The sequence below is a fragment of the Suillus clintonianus genome (genome assembly GCF_016758775.1).
Source record: "Suillus clintonianus strain FC179 chromosome Unknown DEU56scaffold_3, whole genome shotgun sequence".
Classification (NCBI taxonomy): domain Eukaryota; kingdom Fungi; phylum Basidiomycota; class Agaricomycetes; order Boletales; family Suillaceae; genus Suillus; species Suillus clintonianus.
The window spans coordinates 66,685-85,778 of record NW_024539227.1 but is presented as its reverse complement, the minus strand read 5'-3'; the positions used below and the strand labels follow the sequence as shown (position 1 = coordinate 85,778).

Here is a 19,094-nt window from a genome sequence, read left to right as displayed (position 1 = left end):
CTCCGATCCGAATCGTGACCGACGCCGTCAAGTAAACCATGGCTTCACACTTTGAAGACGACGCTCATAGAACAGAAATATTCGATTCATTACCTTACTACGACAATGATCTCGAGCAGAATCCAATCTTGAAGGAAAAGGTCGAGCGCGAGCTAGCACGCGAACCAAAACCGCCGCAGACTCTACATCCTCGCGTTCCCCCTCTGTTAGAGCTCTTTAAGGTATGTCAAACCACTGGTTCGATGGTTCATAGACCTGATACGGCGTAGGACCAACCTGGGCTTGCTGCTGAGCTTGCGCGCGTCGAGGCCCATCAGCCTTTAGCACCTTTAGACACCGTTAGATATCAGCTTCCAGCACCAACGTCCACCCCAGGCACCGATGAGGAGTGGCAGAATGCGTTGAAGAATGCTCAATCTCAACTAGAGCACCAGCGTATTCGGTAGGTTTTCATTTGTCCTTCGAATACTTTGAGTTCACGGTCTCTCCAAGGCACACGAATCTTGCTTTGCTGCAGACATATGGACCCAATGCTTGGCGAATTCAAAATTACCTGTTAGAAGCGACAGCCAAGCAGGCAGAAACGGCGCTGGAGGAATTGAAGCAGCGCACGACAGACGTCAACCGAGAACGCAAGAACTCTCAGGTATGTTCCAGGTTGATCAGGAGAGCAGTGTATTCATCGTTGCTTCAAGACGCGAATTGGAAACCAGTTGACATCGTTGGAGAACAAATGGACAGAGTTGATATCGAGTATCCTTCAAATTGAGATGGCAAATGTAGCTCTTGATGCAGAAGTTGACCGACTGAATAAAAAGGAGGCTGAGCTTGCTAGCATGTAGCAGCAGCATGTAGCTTATTAGAGTACTTAACCGAATTAGGCTAACCGCCGCTCAACGTTGCACTCTGCCTCGTTTGATTTCTGCTCGTCGACGACAACCAAAAGTTGGTTTGTCTACACTATCAAGCTTACAGGCAAGTCAACGACAAGTCAACCGTGTCATTTTCAACGTTTAAACTCATTGTCGTGTATTTTTACTTGATTTCCTTCTCGGCTCTTGCCATAATCTCTGTAGGCTCAGCAAAACTGACTATCGGCGTCTTGGGACGCGTATATGGCCAATATCGACAACTCAGACACGGGGCTAACTGTAAATCATGCAGGAGAGGAACCTGCTAATGTGTTGTTGAGTTCATCCAATGTCTCTGAAGAACATTCTGTAGTCGCAGCTTGTCCTCTCAAGACTTCAAGTTCACCTCCATTGATCTCACCTACAAGCTCATCAGCTCACTCTCGCATTCAACCGCCTCTTCCTCCTTCAGATTCATCGTTTGCCGCCCCACATCCAAAGAAATTTACTTCTGTGAATATAAACAAGAAGTTTCTACAGAAGAACTCGTCCTCCTCAGGGTCTGCTACCACGTCATTGAACCACGTACCTGTCGTCAAGTCTGGCAGTCCAGCTCGTAAGTGCAATGTTGTATTTCATAACAATAAAGCCAATTTGACGTTCTATAGCTATCCGACCTGTTGCTCCACCAATAAGCTCCCATTCGCGGCTCGTGACCACCAAGCTCACAGCAGCGCCTGTTTTATCAACAACAACTGGTCCAGGTTGGTCGCGTCCATCATCCGCGACACCACCTGTCTCTTCAACACCATCTACTTCATCCAATGGACCCATTCCGCAACCCCTTCCGCATACCGCTGCACCAGCGCCCATTCCCGCCCCAGCTGCCCCGCAGCTCCCCGTCGCTGGCAAAGTCATTCAACCACAACCACGAGCTATTGCATCGACTTCATCCGCCACGGCTAAGAAGGATACTGCGTCCAAACCAGCTTGGGGACATCCGAAAGTCGTTGCACCAGTCCTGTTTCTGGACAGCGCAGGCCCTTCAGACTTTCCTACTGCTGCAGAAGTTGCTCATGGTACATCGCAAATTTTGTATGTGCAGTTCGCGAGAATTGATTTGCTTTCTTTAGGCCGACCATCACCCAAAGTCGCTGAATCTCCGAAGCCCTCTGATGCTCCCCATTCAAAAACTGTGACGCTAGAAGAAGCTGATGCATTCCGAGGTGTTCACCTTGATCCAAACACCCACCACTGGGACGAGGTCTGCTTCAATTCACTCTTCCTATACATTTTTCTCACATTTTCCAGATGGAAGAAGACGACGACCATTTTCTTGACGGAGTCATTGAATTCGGCGACGGAAGACAGTACAAGATATCACCAGCTGAAGCTAGTGCACAAAATGCACCATCACCTGATCCAGCTACAGATTCTCTCGAGTCCCACCCAGAGGTTGTCGACGGCGGTAAAGCACAAGTTAGCAAAGAAGATCGGTTTGCAGACGACTTTGACCGGAGATGGCCACGATCGAGGCCTTCTCCATCTTTTGCGCACAAGGATCTACCACGTGCTCCTCGACATCCGTCAATGTCCCCTGCATCTTCGCATCCTAGCTACTCGCCTTCGGAAGGTTCAAGGGTCCTCTTCAATGAACGCTCAAACAGGCTCGAGCCATACAGTTCTCATCCACACATCCGTCATCTCCCTGTGGGTCCAGTATCCAGGAGAGGTTCCCATATGGAGCATATTCCGCCTCCAATGGACATGCGTAGTGGACGAGATGGACCCTTGCGTTCGCCTGTACAACCAGTGCAATTGCTCCAAAAACCTGCAGGTGGTTATGATCGCTCATCACGTACATTGAGAAACGGTCCCGGCCCCCATCCTCCTTTCGATAGGACCCGTGATGGTTTGCCCTCTCCCTCAACGAATGGGCCGCCAGGTTGGGGCACTGGGCTTCCATCCGTATCACCTGTTGAGAAACACGAAGTTATGCTTGATAACAGAGGTCGTCGTTTGTCGAACATGGGGCCTCCACCATTGCCGTCGTCGTTGAAGCGTGATGCCACTCGCCAGCTTCCACCACGTATATCGACTGGTCCGCCTGGAAAGCTTTTTTCGAGAGATCCGCATCAACCTCTCTCCGCTTCTCAACAACATTTCGATTCGCCTACTACGACTCATGGGGGTAGCGTCGTTGCTCAATCACCCTTGTTGTCCACTATCTCTGTCACATCCGAAACCCCTGCCCCATTCGCGGCTCCCATGCTGAGTATCGAAGACGTTCACAAGACCGCCATGCATATCTCGGCTGAGCGCGCAAAGCAACGACGACAGGTGGAAGAAGAGGAGCGGGAGAAAGAGAAAGAACGGGCTCGGCAGAAGGCAGCTGCATTGGAGGAGAAATGCAAGGTAGATGAGGACAAGAAGAACGCTCAAGTTTGTATCTGTGACGTGGTTGACATTTCAGATGGCTCATTTGAATCTGCAGGAAGCGGAAGCCATAAAACTGATTCAGGAGGTTGCAGAAGCAGTCAAATCTCCTTCACAGCAAGTCTTGCAGCTCGATGCCACGGCCCAACGTATGACGTCTGTCAAGCCGATAGGACGACTGCCATCTTTGAGAGCATCTGCCAGACCGCCGCTGATTCCGAGGTCGATTGTGCCCACTAATGCAGAGCAATCGCAAGATTCCTCAAAAACGGATTCTTGGCGAAGCAAAGCTCCACCTCCACTGTCACCGCCAGCGCCTCGGGAGATACCTGCACAACCCCGTGCACCTGCGCCACTGCTGCAGGGAGTAGAAGAGTTTATTAGCGTTTCTGCAGATGAGGATCTCGAGGTGGTAGACTTCTCTGATATGGGTAAATTAGTTGGTGCCCCAACGGTCTCACAATCAGAGGCACAGCACAAAGGCATTGAAAGACCATCCCACCCACCTCGGCCTGTCGCAAGTGACTTCTTTGAAGATTCTCAGCCTCAGACACTTCCCCCTCGCCCGGAGTCTCCAAATCTGTGGCGTCGCAAAGCCCCCATCGAGCTTGTTCGCGAAGTTCTAGCTCCATCCTCGTTGACGAACCACGAAGTTGCAAAGGAGACTGGGGACAAACAATTGCAGGATGCCCCGGCGAGCCTTGCGAGTTCGGAATCGCTACGCGAGGTAGTGGCGCATATACCGCCTTCGAAGGGTTCCTCTATTGTGGATGGCTCAACCACATATTCGTCTAACCACACGACGTTGCCCACATCTCCACAACGCCTAACTCGCCCAGGTTTCCGCGAGGCGCCAATGTCTACTCTCGACGATACGATTTCTCGCATCAAGGGAGCTTTGCATGACATGAAAGAGACGGAATTTGCAAAACAGACCAACAAGGAGACTGCGGATGCACCGCCCGAACCAGATGTCACTCAACCTCAGACCAATGTTAATGGCCGGGGTTATTCAGGTGGGCCTAAATGGCTTCCTCCTGCACTAAGACCGCGTCGAGTCGAATTTGGGGAGGAAAACGAAGTTTTCGATGTCACTAGCTGCGAACCACCGCGTTCGCCTCGACTAACTGTTGTAGTCCGCCTTCCCAGCCAATCACGTCCCTTGGAGCCTATTCCTAGACGGCAATATCACGCTTTGAAGAATGCACGGTTGCAGATTCGATGGGATATAATGTCATGGGATCCACCAGTTGATGGCATGACAAGGAAAGACTTCTCCTTAAATGATGTGCTCTTCAAGAGCTATCCGCCTCCCAGGGGTAAACCCAAGTTTCGCGTACTCCTTCCTCAAGCACGGCATCACCGTTCGTCTTCTTCCGCAATTCCGTTAGGACCCAAGGTCAATCTTCCTGCTGGATCAACAAAGCCGGGTCCATCATTTGGGCGGTCGAAGGTGGATGACCTTCTGTCCTGGAGGAGGGTTGCTGTCTGTCCATCTATTCCGGAAGCCAGTCCAGACGGCGTCAACGCAGGTTCTCTGGACACAATCAGTTGCTCGCCTCCTCCTGACCCACCAGAAATTGCCCCCGCTGCCCAAAGTGTATTACCATCCATCAACAACAAAGCGGAAGCCGTTACGCAACGTCCTAGAGCTCAGCCAAAGATGCCAGTGGGCTCCGCGGTTGCATTCTATCGCGAGATCCCGTCCGAAACAGCTTGTCAAGAGTTGAAGAAGAACTCGGTGTCCTTCACCGTCTTCAGCGAGCTGGACGAAATACCGTCATCACCACAAAGTGATCCGCCAAGCGCTCTGTTCTCTTCGGCTGTAGACTCGCCTGACAAAAGCTTCCATTCTATGGAGACGGTTACAATCAGTCGCGTTGTGAATGGTCTCGGAAAAGACACGAGTTCCCCAAGACTTGTTGTCTCGACGCAGCTGGATTCTAAGAGCTCGGATGAATCGGTTGGTGTTCCGCTGTATTTTCATGCATCTTCTTTCGTGGCTCATGGGCATGTAGGTTGACAGAAATCTCATCACCCCTGGATCTGCGTCATACAGCACACCATGGACAAAATCTCCTTTGAGCTTTTCATCTGCAAAAGAATCTCCGGCGAGAGCGCCGGATCCCGAGCATTTAAAAGCTGTATGGTCGCAGCCCTCTGACAAGGCTCCAGTACATGCAGTAAACTCCCTGGAGGGTATTGCAGATGATCTGACTGCTCTACCGTTCACATTGCAAGACGTCAAATCTGAAGATGGAGAAACTCCCCCTCCCACTTCAGCAGCAAACGTTCCATCTAAGATGTCGCTTCATGATGTCACTCGCGCATTCCAGCAAGTACCTACTTCATCAAATGCCACTACGAGGAGCAGTAGTACGTTGCCGTCTTCATCTCCAGCCGGACCCATTAGCCGTCCTTCCAGTTATACATATGGTCCTGTCCACCCACCAAGCATGAGCATCCGGCCCCCTTATCCCTATCCGCCGATGATGGCCCATTCACCTAGTCCCACACCACTCGTGTATCCACCGCCAAGTCCTGCACCGCGTGTACCTGTCAATGGGCATTCACCCATGTTCAGTGGCGGCCAACCGATATGGGTGCCTCTCCCACCAACCCAAAGCCACTCTGGTGCAGTGAGGCCAGTAGCTTCACCATACCCTACGCAGCTGATGGCGTATCCCCCACCAAATGGGGTTCCGTCGATGTATGGGCCTCCGCCTATCTCACACGGCCCGCAGTCACCACAAATGAACGGAGCTGCTCAACCCCGTCCTCGTAATATGATGAGTCCTGTGTTACATCCAGCGACTCCTTCGCATTCAAATCATTCAATGTATGCTGGGAGTCCTGTGATGATGCATGCGCTTCCTATGATGACTCATGGCCCACAACCCTACATGGCCGTTGCTGGCCGTGGACAAGGGCGACCTGATGGTATGCCTGGGATGTCGCCAATGCAGCAATCACATTCTGCCCCTCAGTCTTCACATGCTACTATGTACAGTCCTGCACAACCTCTACCATATGGACGACCATCGTGGTGATATACGTGTCACGCTACCTGACGATACATTGATGTTTCTCTGACATGTTATTATATATTGTTTCGTTATTTTCCCATCCTCTCAATGCATATCTGCTAGCAATGTACATGGATGAGGCCCGAAGCTGATCACAATAACTTATAATCAAGGTGAGTAATCTAAATTTATCCTATGGGTCTCTAAACTGCCAGCTGCACCGCAGTCTCGGCAGCTTCGTCAAGGCTGTCCAATGCGACTATTTTCAGACCGGACTCCTTGATCATCCTATAGCATTAAAAGGTCAGACTGGGGCTTGGCAATAATCCAGAAAGAAAACATACGCCTTCGCTTCTGCTTCCATTGTTCCCTTTAATCTGACGACCAATGGGATGGTGAGACCGAGCTCTTTGGTTGCTTTGATGACACCCTCGGCAATGTAATCGCAGCGCATGATACCGCCGAAGATGTTGATAAAGATACTTTTAACCTTAGGGTCAGAGAGGAGAATCTCAAAGGCTTTTTTGACCGTCTCGGGTGTGGCACCTCTGAAGATGTGGTCAGGTACAGAGCCCAGCAGCATAAAGTTCTACGTACCCCCCGACATCCAAGAAGTTGGCGGGATTACCGCCATGTAGAGCCAGAACGTCCATGGTAGCCATGGCCAATCCCGCACCGTTGACTAAACAACCAATGCTGCCATCGAGCTTGATGAAGTTCAGACCGGCCTTCTGAGCTTCAACCTCTGATGGCTCCTCCTGCGAGATATCGCGGAGCGCGAATATATCCTTGTGACGGAACTCGGCGTTGTCATCGAAGCCGAATTTAGCATCCATGCTGATACGAATTGAGGGGAACGAAGCAGAATGCGAGATTTCCGCTCACCAGAGTACATGGCCATCAACAGTCTCTGACATAGGGTTGATTTCAATTTGAGTGGCATCCTTGTCCTTGAATATCTTGTACAGGTTGAGGAAGATGTTTGCCGCTTCCTCCTGACCACCTTCCTTAATCCCGAGAGTTCTGGCAAGTTCAAGGGCGGTGGCCTTGCTCAGACCCTTCTCGAAGTCAATGGGAGTCGTAATGATAGCAGCAGGGTTAGTCGCAGCAACTTCCTCGATATTCATGCCTCCCTGGTTAGACGCGACGAGAACAACGCCTTGGGTAACACGGTCGTTGAGTACAGCAACGTAGTATTCGTGGGAGGGATCGCGACGCTCGGCAAGCATAACCTATCCTGTAATCAGAGACGGGAAACAGCTTGTGAAGAATGGACAAACAGCATTGCAGATTCTACCACCAGCACCCGTTTGCTTCGTGATGAGTTTCGAACCAATCATCTTGCTAGCGTATTCCCATGCTTGCTGTGGGCTGTCAACCAGGTGAGTTGTGAGCAAGGGCTTCTCTAGAAGTTGGTACGTACTTGTCAACGGTGTGCACACCACCCTGGAAGCCATTGTCGAATTTTCCTTTGCCTCGGCCACCGGCAAGTACTTGTGCCTTGATCACGAGTTTGTCTGTGCCTAAAATTGCAGAGTCTTAGCGAAGGGACTACACGTCATGATGAAGATTCTAAAAGCTCACCAAAATTCTGAGCAACGCTGTAGGCCTCTTCGGGAGACTTTGCAACAATGCTCTTTGGTGTTGGTATACCATACTAGGAATCAAAAGTGGTGGTTGTCACGCTATGAAAATGCTGACGGATTCCGAGTAATCTCACCGAGTTAAGTAGGTTCACCGACTGGTATTCGTGAATAGACAGGAAACGCCTTTGACCGGCAGATGCTGCTCGCTATTGAGGACACCGATCAGATGCAAAAAAAATCATGGATGGAAGGCCACTTGCCCGAGCTAACGAGCCCGTTGTTCTGAAGGAGGCAAGCATTGAGGAAGAGATGTGATTGAGTTGTGATAATTCACAGCTTCGGGAAAAGCGGGGTGCACGCCTGCTTATATCAGCGGACTTGGGATGAAAAGGCAGCGAAACACATGTTTGTGTTCTTCAGCCAGAGTGACGACGACGGTGGACTTTTTCATCACAAGAATCTTCCTGTCTCTGATCCCTTTTATTAGCTTGGAGTGGCTCTGGCAGAAAGAATATCGTGACCCCGCCTTGAGTTCGGACAACCTATCTTTGTACCGTGGGTTGTTCGAAATTTGGCAGAAGGAACATGCCCTAGCTAGCTTAGGCTAGCTATCAATTGCCTCAGTATTACATCTTCTATCTATGTTTTATCCTCGGTCATGAATTGTCCTCGAGGCCAGCCTCATTGCAAATATGATAGACGGTTAAATTTTGTTCTGACAGTCTTCTGACCTCTTCTCTCATGTCAGTTTCCACCATGGTTCAAGTGGAGTCTCATCCCAACGGTAGTGATATTGCTACCCTCTCTCCTCTCACTCAGCTCCAATTTGTGTCCACTACTGTTCTTCAACAGGCCCTCGATCTTGTCGAGAATATCCTGACTTCTGACGACCAACTTACTGCCCAATCCAAATTCCTTCCAGGCTCAACTATCGGTGATACTATGGCACTTCATATGATCAATACCAAATTTACTGAGAGACTCCCCGCAGGAAAACATTTGCGTCACGCACGAGACCACTTCATTCTCCTCATCGAATGCATCTCAGGACCAGCCCCACATATCTTTTCATATGACACCCGTAGCCGTAACACACCAATGGAGAACAGTCTCTCAGACGCTCGAGAGGCCCTCAAACAAGTTATCTCCCGTGTTGAGGAAGTAGTACCCACGGCAAACCTCGACCTTCCACTTACCTTGAACGCTGTTACGCCTTTCATGCAAACTTTTGAGACAACATTTGGCCGAGAGGTAAGAATTGAGAACGGCACATATGAATGATCTTCTCACCCCTGTTTTCATCCAGCTTTGGTTTGCAGGATTACATGCAGTTCATCATTGGTCCATGGTATGTCTGAGTGTTTCAGGATGCAGTCGAGGTACTTATATGCTTAAAATTGCAGGTCCGGGTCATAGCCGGAGAGCTTGTCAGTGAGTTTTCGTCTGCCAATGGGCGGTTAATTAAGTCCTTGCGCAGGACATCAAACTTCACGACGATTTTGGTTTCGCCCCGTCTACTCTTGTCTACAAGGGTCATGAAGCACTGCTGGGAAAGGCAAAAATCTGATGTTCGAGTGTGTCGTATAGCATACCTCACTACTACTAGTACTAGCAATCATAGTACCTCATACCGCGCGCGCCTTGTGGAAGCAGCAGTGCAGCAGAAATCCGAAATCAAAGTGTAGCCTACCATGGCCAGTTGCAACCTTACAATGAATCATACTGACGGGACTCGTCCTAATCCTCGCTGTAGAGTCCTCAGGCCTCAGCCACCTTCAATATGATCGTCGACGACACTACGGGAAAGATGATACGATTTGCGTAAAGAACGTGTTCACTTTGAGGGTGCGTGTGTGTACACTGTCACCCGCACATCTATCAAACTAAAACACGATAGGAGAACACGGTAAGTTACCTGGCCCTACCTGGCCCCCTCACGGACAAGCAGTCATAAATGTTCCGCAGATCCCGACGAATTTGCACTTCAGTTCGACAGTATCAGTGGCGTGTATGCACTTGTACTTGTACTTGTACTTATCTCCAATCATCATTTGTATTTTCTGGCGCACTCGTTGGCCTCGTCTTATTGAAAGATACAGAGCGAATTGCGATCATCATGACCGGAGCAAGGTAAGAAGTTGACAACGACGACCCCTAGTTCCCAAAAAGGATGTTCGTTTGATGATGCTCTTTAGAATAGTGAAACTTGGCGGCTACGGTAGGCGCCATGGAATCATATAAACATACATAACAAGAGCCGTAAGAGCACCCATCAGCTGGCAGGTTATCTTCTCAGAGGAATTTCCAGCCCACCCCGACCGTCATGCTCACCCCCATCATGTCCACTCTCTCACTCAGCTTGCTAAAAGCATGTAGTGTCGTCCTCTTGACTTTGATAGCAAGAGCACTCATTTGGTTGATTAACATGATGGTCGTCGCACCTATGTCTGACCCGCTCAAGAACATCCAGGGACCCGACGGTTCTCCATTGCAGAACCACCTTCGTGAGGTCATGGAGTTCGTGCACATCCTCTTCGAGTTCAGTTATGAAGCTGACTCGTCTTTATCTCAGTCCCAGCATATCTCCAAATACGCATGAAAATTGGGTTAAGTCATTCGGAAAGACATTCAGGTTTCATGGGTTCGGCAGAGTGAGTACCATTTAAATATTACCGACTCATCCTCATTGGAATTATTAGCATGACTTCCGTCTCCTCTCTGTCGACTTTTCCGTTATGTCGCATATCCTCAATTCACCCATCTACGAGAAACCATGGCAAACGCGAAGATTGCTGTCGAACCTTTTCGGGCGCGGTAAGCTGGTGCAATTCTTTCCGGAGGCTTGAATGTTCCTGTACCCTAGAAGAGGGTACAGGTATGGGGTAAAATTTCTCCGTGCGCACGATCATACCGGCCCGTTTAGCAGTCAAAGCGGTCCGTTTCCTATCCTAATTCAGAAAATTTGTCAGCATTCATCGAACTTTCCAGAATGAATGTTTTATTTGACACCGTCGTTCTCCTGTCTTCTTCGTCGTTTCTCCTGTCTTCTTCGTCGTAGTCCTTTTGCTTGTCTTCGAAGTAACTTATGGCTTCCAGTTCTCTCACTAGCGTCAATGAAGCTGTGTCACTTCTTCCGCATGTGTCATTTGTGGTTTCCGATCACGAGCTTCCAGATGATGGGACTTCTGTTGTGTCATCGTGTGTCTTGCGCAGGTTCTTTGCGTTTTTCGAGGTCTCTCGCGAGCGTTTGCCTATGTGTAGTCAATATCCTGCCGGTGTGTTGTTGCCTGTCGTGGCTCCCCATCTTAGGATGGTCGTGGACAATTTTCCGATGCTTAATCGAGAGCAATATGCACAGATCGCGAGTGCACATCTCATTTATGTGTCTTCTTCCCATCGAAAGGATCACGTTCGTGATTTGCTTCGTGTACACGTATGTCAAACTGAGTGTATTTCTAATGCCATTGTATTTAAGCACTTGAAGACTCCTAGACGTCATCATTCCAATCATGTGTTGCCTGAGCCTTTCGAAGAAACTTCTCGTCAGCGGCATGCTGCGTCTCAGCGTAATGCTCGTTCGGCAGCTTGTGAATCTGAACGCGTTGGCGTGAGGAATACGAATGCTGCTCAACATCGAGATGCTTATAATCCACAGGGTGTGTGTCCCGTGGACGATCCACTCTTTCCTGTTGTGTTGTCTTCTGATGATAAATTGGACATCATTCGTGAATGGCAACATCAAATGAGTCCCGAATCTTTAAAACGTGGTTGTTGTGCTGTTTGTGCATACAACATATGTGCCAAAGATCTGCTGTGTGTAGAAGTAGCGAAGATACCATTGCATTTGTTGCGGAACGATTGTTTGCCAGAGCATACTCTTCCTCGTACATATGATTTAGAATTGTATAGTCGAGCGATCTTGTATGCGAAAGGACTCGCTAGTCCTTGGTCTTTGTCTGATGTATATATGTGTCGTTCGTGTCATTCGGCTTTAATTCGCAAGTGTCCACATCAGCCCGTCAATTCTCTTGCTAATTTTCAATATTACGGGCATGAAAGGCTTCCCCTTGACATTAGCGAGGCCTTTACTTCTGCTTCGATTTTTGACTTGATGCTGATTTCGCGCGCGAGAGCTTCTCAAGTGACTCATTTCTATATGTATAAGCCTTCGTCGACTCAGTGTTGGACAGAGGAGGAAGCTTCTCAGCGATATAATAAGGGAAATGTGGCAGTCAGGCCACAGAATTCGACTGAACTGCGCAATCTTTTGCCACCGAATTGCGACGAGCTTCGGGATGCGATGTGTGTGATTTTTTCGGGCCAAAAACAAATCCCGTCACGAGATACTGTCAAAAAATTGCGGCCTGTGCTCGTCACGAAAAGCAGAGTTCATAAATTGATCAGTTTTTTAATTAAGAACAATCCGTGGTATCAGCGTTGTGGTGTAGCGTATAGTCAAGATAATATGGATGCTTTGTTCGATGAGGTTGATCTTGACGTGGATACAAGTGTGCCGCGCGCGCTGGCGATTTGCCATTTGCCTTCTGAAAATCGGGAATCGACTGACCAAGGATTCGGTTCTCGTGATGTCAATGATGCTCACGATGGTGATGTCGATGTCGGTGATATAGTCATGGAGTCTGTCGGATATACTGAAGGCGATCATTCTTTACAAAGCAGAGAAAAGATGAAACTGCATGCACTTGCATATGTTTTGGACCGAAAACAATTTCTGTTATCATGCACAGGTAGCAAATTCGTCGCTGATAACGATCCCGGCCTTATGTCTTATTTGTTCCCTCATTTGGATCCTTGGGATATCGGCGGTTTCTTTCATACTGGTCGAACCGATAAGCAGTACATATCTATGCAACAGCAGGTTAAAAATCTCCTTCGTCAGGATGACTCACCTTTTCGATCTGATCCTCATTTTGCTTTTATATGTTGGAACATGATACAAAAAAGAGAAGTTAGTACAAACACCACATTTCGGGTTAGCTCATCCATGCAGCGAGGCTTAGCTAAAGAATTGAAGGACGTCGCTCCTTCTTTAACGACATTATCTGATAAGTGGAACAAATCAGTCAATCTTAAACCGTCTAGTACAGAAGAGAAAAAAGCTGTTCGAATTTTGCGACGTTTACAAGCATCAACAAAATCAGTGAGAGGCAGTGTCGGTTATAAGTTGTGCCGTCGCAATGAAATTCGTTCTTTGATGAAGAAATTTTGCACTCCTGCCTTATTTGTTACCGTGAATCCGCATGATTTGACAAGCAGCGTTGTGCCGATTATCACAGGTATTGATTTAGACGAATGGTCCATAATGTCATCCTTTGAAAGGGCAAAAGTTGTTGCTAGTCGGCCTGATGCAGCTGCGATCGCTTTCGATTTGCAAGTTCGTGCTTTTATTGATATCATCTTGAAATATAAGCACGGCCCAGGTATATTTGGTCATTGTAAGGCATATTATGCGATGGTAGAGGCTCAAGGTAGAGGAACTTTACATTGTCATTTTCTGCTGTGGATTGCAGGCAATCCGAGTCCACAGTTTCTGCGAGATCGGATGGCGCAGGAAGATGGTTTCAAAGAAAAAATGTTTGCTTGGCTAGAGAGTATAATTAGTTGTGAACTTCCCAATGATATTGGCTGTGTATTCGAGACGAGTCCACAGGATGCTAAGAAACCGAACAGATGTTTATCAGAAATTGATCCTCGATTGGAGACTCTTCCTCAAATTGCAGAGCTGGATGAGCGATCCTTTGCGTATGAATTCAAGGAGTTTCTGACACGTCTTGCTATAGAGTGCAATTGGCACGTACACAACGATACATGTTATAAGCATATAAAAACGGGTGAAAAACGTGGTGATGCGAACTGTAGGATGCGTCTTGATGGATCTCTTCAGGAAAGCACAATGATCGATATTGATTCGGGTTCGATTGAGTTGCGTCGATGGCGGGGCAGAATTAATAATTATACGGACCTTATTTTGTTTCTATTGCAGTGCAATACAGACACTCAATTTATCGGTTCGGGTGAAGCTGCTAAGGCCGCTGTATTTTATATAACGGAGTACATAACAAAAGGCAACCTCCCAATGCACGTTGGTTTGCAGGCATTAGATTATGCGACGAGGATGCACGAGAGTCAGCATGCAGAAGATGCCAGTGTAGAATATCAAAATCGAAGTCTGATAACTAAATCCGTCAATGCGATGATGGGTCAGCAAGAGATATCTCATCAACAAGTGATGAGTTATCTCGTAGGCGGCGGTGATTTTTACACAAGTCATACTTTTCAGACACTTAAGTGGTATGAATTTGTTCATGCTGCCGACAGGATTGACCGAGAAGTGAGTTCTGTGGTAGATGCAGAGGAATCATCACAGGAAGATGACTCATTACCATGTGAAGAACAGGTGACGGTCAGCGTGACATCAAATTCTGTCGAATTTACCAGCGATATCGAGGATTATGCGATGCGTCCCACAAGTGAAAAGCAATTTGCGGACTTGAGTCTATGGGAATTTGTAGAAAAGACCATCAAAGAGCGAGGTGATGTACCTATAGACCACGCATCTGATATTGAAGATTCCGACAGTGAGGAGCGTTGTGCCGTTCAACGGAACACACCAACAAGGCAGAAGCTTTTGCGAGCGAGGTTTTCTGAGCAACATAGTCAGTACAAATCTCATATATTGCGTATGAGAAGAAATTTTGTGATACCAGTACTATTAGGTGATGCGCTACCACGGCCAAATGGGTCTGAGGAAGATTACGAGAAGTATTGTCGATGTATGATGATGTTGTTCAAACCGTGGCGCGATTTAAGGTCTTTGAAAGGTCAACATAGTACTTGGACTGAGGCGTTTCAGACGGAAACATTTTCCCCTATAATTGCTGCTTTAATTCGCAACATGAACGTGGAGAACGAATGCAAAGATGCTCGAGACAAACATGCTGCGTTAGTAAGGGAACAACGTGCTAAGCCCCATATCTTTGGTTGTAACGGGACAGAACAAGACGATGGGCAAATTGATATGTCGGCATTTGATGCAGCGCTATTTGCTGATGCTTCACTCGATCCGGATGAAGAAGAGGGTCAAATGGTGGACAAACGATCGAATGTGCAAGCCGTCGTTGATATTGATAAAAATGCGGGTGATATTGAGGCGTGTCTTAGAGCAGGCATGGATGGTGGATTGTTCGGTGTTTCGGAGTCATGTGTGACGAATAATTCTACATGCGATGAAGGCACGACAGAACTCTTGACGGACGGAGATCGAGGACGTGTCAAAGAGTTCGCTGGAATCATGAAGGCTGCTAAAAAACGAAAGAGACCAATAGACGTGGGTTCCGCAGATGCAGAAGTCAAACGCGTGCGATTGGAGCAGGCTGAACATGTTCCAAGCATTAGTTTGCAACAAATGGAAGATGAAGCTGAAATCACTTCTATATATCATAAACCTGAGATGACGAATAATCAGCGAGAGAACATACTAAATGAAATTATTGAAGAGTTTAAACTCTCTGATAACGCTGAGCAAGAGATGTGTTTGAGAATAATTGGAGAGCATTTTATCCGTGGAGAAGTAAAACAATTGCTTATGTTTATTACTGGTATCGGTGGCTCAGGAAAAAGCCATGTAATTCGCGCGACTGTAGAACTGTTCAGAAGATGTGGGGCTCCGGAAAAATTAACACTGAGCGCACCTACAGGCAGTGCCGCAGTATTGATCGATGGCTACACAATCCACGCTTTGACATTTCTTCCGAAACGTCAGGCACCTATCAAACAGCATGATCTTGAATACATATGGCGAACTGTAGAGTACCTTGTTTTGGATGAGACATCATTGATGTCGGCCGAATTACTGAGCCAAGTGTCGCATCGAATCTGTCAAGCTAAATCCTGGGATGAAGCAGCGAGGAGCAAACCATTTGGAGGCGTTAACGTCATTTTTGCTGGTGACTTCGGACAATTGCGTCCGCCCAAATCAAATGCATTATACAGTTACAAACTCGTCAAACAATTGAGTCCCGGAACGACGCAAACTCTAAAAGGTCAAACAGCTTTGCATGGTGCCTTTTTGTGGCGCCAAGTTGATGTAGTGATAGAATTAAAACAAAATTGGCGGGCGAAGGACGATGCTGGATTTATCGCAATGTTAAATCGTATCCGGCTGGGAAAAGTCAGGAGAGTTGCCCTGGATCAGAACCATCCTGGTGATTATGATGTATTAAAAATGCGATTACTCAGCGAGATCAAATCAAAATCGTTGGAACAATTCAAAGGCTTTGAAGATGCGCCTATTATCGTGACCCGCAAGTATCTCAGAGACGCTATTAATGAGACGAAGGCGCGAACATTTGCTACAAGAATAGGTCAGCAATATCATGTATACCTTGCAAGAGATAGGATTGGAGGAAAATCGCTTGATATTGATCAGCAACGTCGGCTATGGAAATTACAAACGACAAATACAAATGATTCACTTGGTAGACTTCCCCTCATTCCAGGCATGCCGATTATGATCACAGAGAACGCTGCTACAAGCTGCAAAATTGTCAATGGAAGCAGAGGTATATTGCAGTCAATCACGTATGAGGTTGATGAATATGATAATCGATTTCCTGTGTGTGCCCTTGTTAAAATACAAGATAGTACATTACATATTCCGGGCTTGGAAAACAGTGTCGTTCCAATTTTGCCCATCACAAGCAGTTTCTCGTTTCCTACGGCTGAGAAAAACGTCAATGTACGGCGCATTCAGTTACCAATCTTACCAGGCTGGGCGTTTACTGATTTTAAAGTGCAAGGAAGCTATTTGCCGAAAGTCATCGTGGATTTGACAGGTGCTAGATCGCTTCAAAGCATATATGTCATGCTGTCGCGGGCTTCGAAATTAAATAATATCGCTATACTGCGCTGGTTCTCCTCTCGAACTCTGCACGGGGACTTACAAGGGGACGCACGCCAGGAACTGCAGCGGCTTCAACGTGTGGAGGCGACAACACGTGCACAATACCTACTAGAACATCAGTTATGAAGAAGCTCAGATACATGCCTGCAAAACTGCGATGATGATAGCGTCAACGTTCTTCTCGAGCGTCATGAGAGATTTCTGGACATCTTTTGGACTCCAAATTGGAGAGGCTGTCATGCCAAACACCTTTGGACGCTGAAACCACGGAGTTTGGAAATCTTCACGGATGATGCGATTGTAAGCGTGATTTATCCTAGTGTGATGACACTCGTCAGAGACGAGAAGAGAAACCCTGTCGAATCACAACATTCTTCGCCTTTCCATTTGCTCAGAAAAAGCCAAAGGAAAAATGAAGAGTGTATAGACCTGTCTGGTTACGACGATGAAGATAAAGCTAGAACCGGGAAAAGATGAAAGCGTTTTTGTGCAATAAAATTCACTCACTTCGTTTGATTTACAGCTCACCCAATAATTCAAATACGCAGAGGTGAGTACAGAGAAAAATGTAAATGGGTGTTGATAGCGTTACGTGTCATTCCAGGTCATAATTTGAACAATCTGAGTGTTCGAAGCAGAGAAGTTAGGAACTGCGGTTGTTTGGCCGGACAACGTTTCATCCAAAAATGTGGTTAGGACCAGTGCGGGCGTCCGACGGACACTCAAAGTAAGCTGACGAATCCACTTATTTGCTTTTGAATTGTGTCGTTTTGCAATAGAATTCTGTTACATAAAGATAGATAGTATCAGCAAGCAAACATAAAACCTACGTCATAGAAGAATGTCCGGGTAGTGTATCTGCTCGCGTACATGTACGAAGTATTGTAAAACACCGTTCTATTGAGAACGCGGGTAGGTCGCGCCGCAGTTTACTCCTGTTTTCTTCCATTGGCAGTCGCAATATATTCCTCCGCCTCATATAAAAACTCGTGCGATTGTATCATAACATCATGGCATTTTTGCACTCGCTAGAGAGCAATCTCATTTGACTGATATACATTTTCTGGCGTATACTACTCTTCCTTTGCTCCTGCTCTTCTCTTTTGCTTTTGAAAGCTGATAACCTGGTTGTCAGAGTGAACAGTCGATGGACTAATCTCTCTGTCATCCTGGCAATCAATTATCTTCCTCATCAACACCGACTCGTTCTATATATCCTCCGCTTTTGCCTGATGCACCTTTTTTTTTTGGGGGGGGAGACTTGCACATTTTGGTCAGTCATTCTTAACTCTTAATTGTTTTTAACTTGCTCACGCGAGTCTCTTATCAGCCATAAATCTCAATGTCATGATTGGTCGGCTCAGATTTATCATGGTATTGGTACAATGGCATGTAAGCTGATACGGCCATCGTATTGATACAATGACGAACATTTGGGTGATGCCGCAGGTGTATTTCCATGTTGGAAGCCGTTCAGCACGATAAACGCTGATTTGATTAGAGTAAGCGCTGCGACCAATAAGGACTTCAGATTAATAAAATTGCTGCTGTCGCATACCATTGAAAATAATTTTGTCGATAACGCTGGTCGTACCCTTCTGCTACGCGGCGTGAACCTATCTAGTTCCAAAAAAGCACCGTGAGCAAAAACGCCAACGTCATGCGAGACTCTGAGCGTCCAGTGATGTTTGCTACTGCTCGACTGAGTGATAAGTCTCTGAATCGGTCACTTTGACAGCCTGAATTTGAAATGCAAGCGCTGGTATTGCTGTCTATCCATGTTCACAATACCACTCACGCACATTAGCCCATGAATCGACGTCGTACAGAGCTCCGTGTTCCCAATCGGCTAATTCCCGAGGCATTCACGATATCAAGCACTTGTGAGCACTCCATCTCCCATCTCCGTCTAGACGTCAACTGCATGGTCGAGCGTTCGAACCAAGTAAGTTGAAAAATTCTATTAATAGAAATAATCATGTCGTTCATTGTGGGATTAATAGACAACGTACGAAAAGAGTGATTGAACACCTTGGAATATCCCCCGCGGGATATCGTGCATGGGGATGAAGGGAGACACAAGTCTCTGGCGGCTGCGGACTGTGACTGAGGTGATTTGAAGAGAGGCTTCTTCAATCACATCAATCATATCGGAGAAGATAGCGTCTTTGGCTTTATCGTCAATATGTTGGGAATTACGCTGCTCTTGCAAGATTAGCGCAAGCGCCCTGATCAAGGTGAATCAGCAATGGTTATGTATTCTGCTCTTAGT

The 19,094-nt window shown here is 47.3% G+C and overlaps 11 protein-coding genes across 11 annotated transcripts; 9 read left to right on the top strand and 2 right to left on the bottom strand.

The window, feature by feature from the left end:
- The first annotated feature begins 18 nt into the window (after positions 1–18).
- On the top strand, positions 19–904 carry DEU56DRAFT_767275 (breast carcinoma amplified sequence 2). The gene is made up of 4 exons (XM_041351143.1): positions 19–221; positions 270–442; positions 493–646; positions 696–904. Exons 1-4 carry the CDS (start codon positions 39–41, stop codon positions 840–842), a joined length of 657 nt encoding a protein of 218 aa, XP_041214645.1. The 5' UTR covers positions 19–38; the 3' UTR covers positions 843–904.
- DEU56DRAFT_976019 (uncharacterized protein) lies at positions 905–6,386 on the top strand. The gene is made up of 7 exons (XM_041359594.1): positions 905–975; positions 1,077–1,467; positions 1,520–1,930; positions 1,985–2,115; positions 2,163–3,293; positions 3,346–5,250; positions 5,306–6,386. The coding sequence occupies exons 2-7, from the start codon at positions 1,116–1,118 to the stop codon at positions 6,335–6,337; spliced, it is 4,962 nt and encodes a 1,653-aa protein (XP_041214644.1). The 5' UTR covers positions 905–975; positions 1,077–1,115; the 3' UTR covers positions 6,338–6,386.
- DEU56DRAFT_767269 (succinyl-CoA synthetase beta chain SSC-beta) lies at positions 6,387–8,322 on the bottom strand. The gene is made up of 9 exons (XM_041351142.1): positions 8,160–8,322; positions 8,034–8,105; positions 7,898–7,970; positions 7,737–7,836; positions 7,594–7,684; positions 7,199–7,545; positions 6,911–7,150; positions 6,658–6,861; positions 6,387–6,601 (listed from the first exon to the last, which is right to left on the bottom strand). Exons 1-9 carry the CDS (start codon positions 8,196–8,198, stop codon positions 6,517–6,519), a joined length of 1,251 nt encoding a protein of 416 aa, XP_041214643.1. The 5' UTR covers positions 8,199–8,322; the 3' UTR covers positions 6,387–6,516.
- Positions 8,323–9,721, top strand: DEU56DRAFT_767267 (uncharacterized protein). The gene is made up of 5 exons (XM_041351141.1): positions 8,323–8,833; positions 8,891–9,150; positions 9,206–9,247; positions 9,303–9,326; positions 9,377–9,721. The coding sequence occupies exons 1-5, from the start codon at positions 8,641–8,643 to the stop codon at positions 9,464–9,466; spliced, it is 609 nt and encodes a 202-aa protein (XP_041214642.1). The 5' UTR covers positions 8,323–8,640; the 3' UTR covers positions 9,467–9,721.
- A 395-nt stretch (positions 9,722–10,116) lies between these two features.
- Positions 10,117–11,102, top strand: DEU56DRAFT_767261 (uncharacterized protein). Its single transcript, XM_041351140.1, has 4 exons — positions 10,117–10,416; positions 10,472–10,550; positions 10,599–10,833; positions 10,888–11,102. Exons 1-3 carry the CDS (start codon positions 10,223–10,225, stop codon positions 10,743–10,745), a joined length of 420 nt encoding a protein of 139 aa, XP_041214641.1. The 5' UTR covers positions 10,117–10,222; the 3' UTR covers positions 10,746–10,833; positions 10,888–11,102.
- DEU56DRAFT_767260 (uncharacterized protein) lies at positions 10,954–11,835 on the bottom strand. The gene has a single exon (XM_041351139.1). The coding sequence runs from the start codon at positions 11,636–11,638 to the stop codon at positions 11,093–11,095; it is 546 nt and encodes a 181-aa protein (XP_041214640.1). The 5' UTR covers positions 11,639–11,835; the 3' UTR covers positions 10,954–11,092.
- A 175-nt stretch (positions 11,836–12,010) lies between these two features.
- On the top strand, positions 12,011–13,322 carry DEU56DRAFT_942727 (uncharacterized protein; the record flags this gene model as incomplete). The annotated part of the gene is made up of 5 exons (XM_041358954.1): positions 12,011–12,040; positions 12,080–12,506; positions 12,531–13,060; positions 13,085–13,106; positions 13,240–13,322. 5 exons carry the CDS (start codon positions 12,011–12,013, stop codon positions 13,320–13,322), a joined length of 1,092 nt encoding a protein of 363 aa, XP_041214639.1.
- Positions 13,323–13,813: 491 nt separating this feature from the next.
- On the top strand, positions 13,814–14,468 carry DEU56DRAFT_867878 (uncharacterized protein; the record flags this gene model as incomplete). The annotated part of the gene is made up of 2 exons (XM_041355454.1): positions 13,814–14,221; positions 14,433–14,468. The coding sequence occupies 2 exons, from the start codon at positions 13,814–13,816 to the stop codon at positions 14,466–14,468; spliced, it is 444 nt and encodes a 147-aa protein (XP_041214638.1).
- A 134-nt stretch (positions 14,469–14,602) lies between these two features.
- Positions 14,603–14,899, top strand: DEU56DRAFT_696574 (uncharacterized protein; the record flags this gene model as incomplete). Its single annotated transcript, XM_041347230.1, has 1 exon — positions 14,603–14,899. A coding segment is annotated over one exon (297 nt), but the record flags the coding sequence as incomplete, so codon positions are not given.
- A 471-nt stretch (positions 14,900–15,370) lies between these two features.
- DEU56DRAFT_724359 (uncharacterized protein) lies at positions 15,371–15,676 on the top strand (the record flags this gene model as incomplete). The annotated part of the gene is made up of 1 exon (XM_041347815.1): positions 15,371–15,676. A coding segment is annotated over one exon (306 nt), but the record flags the coding sequence as incomplete, so codon positions are not given.
- A 285-nt stretch (positions 15,677–15,961) lies between these two features.
- On the top strand, positions 15,962–16,939 carry DEU56DRAFT_693837 (uncharacterized protein; the record flags this gene model as incomplete). Its single annotated transcript, XM_041347186.1, has 1 exon — positions 15,962–16,939. A coding segment is annotated over one exon (978 nt), but the record flags the coding sequence as incomplete, so codon positions are not given.
- Positions 16,940–19,094: the final 2,155 nt, after the last annotated feature.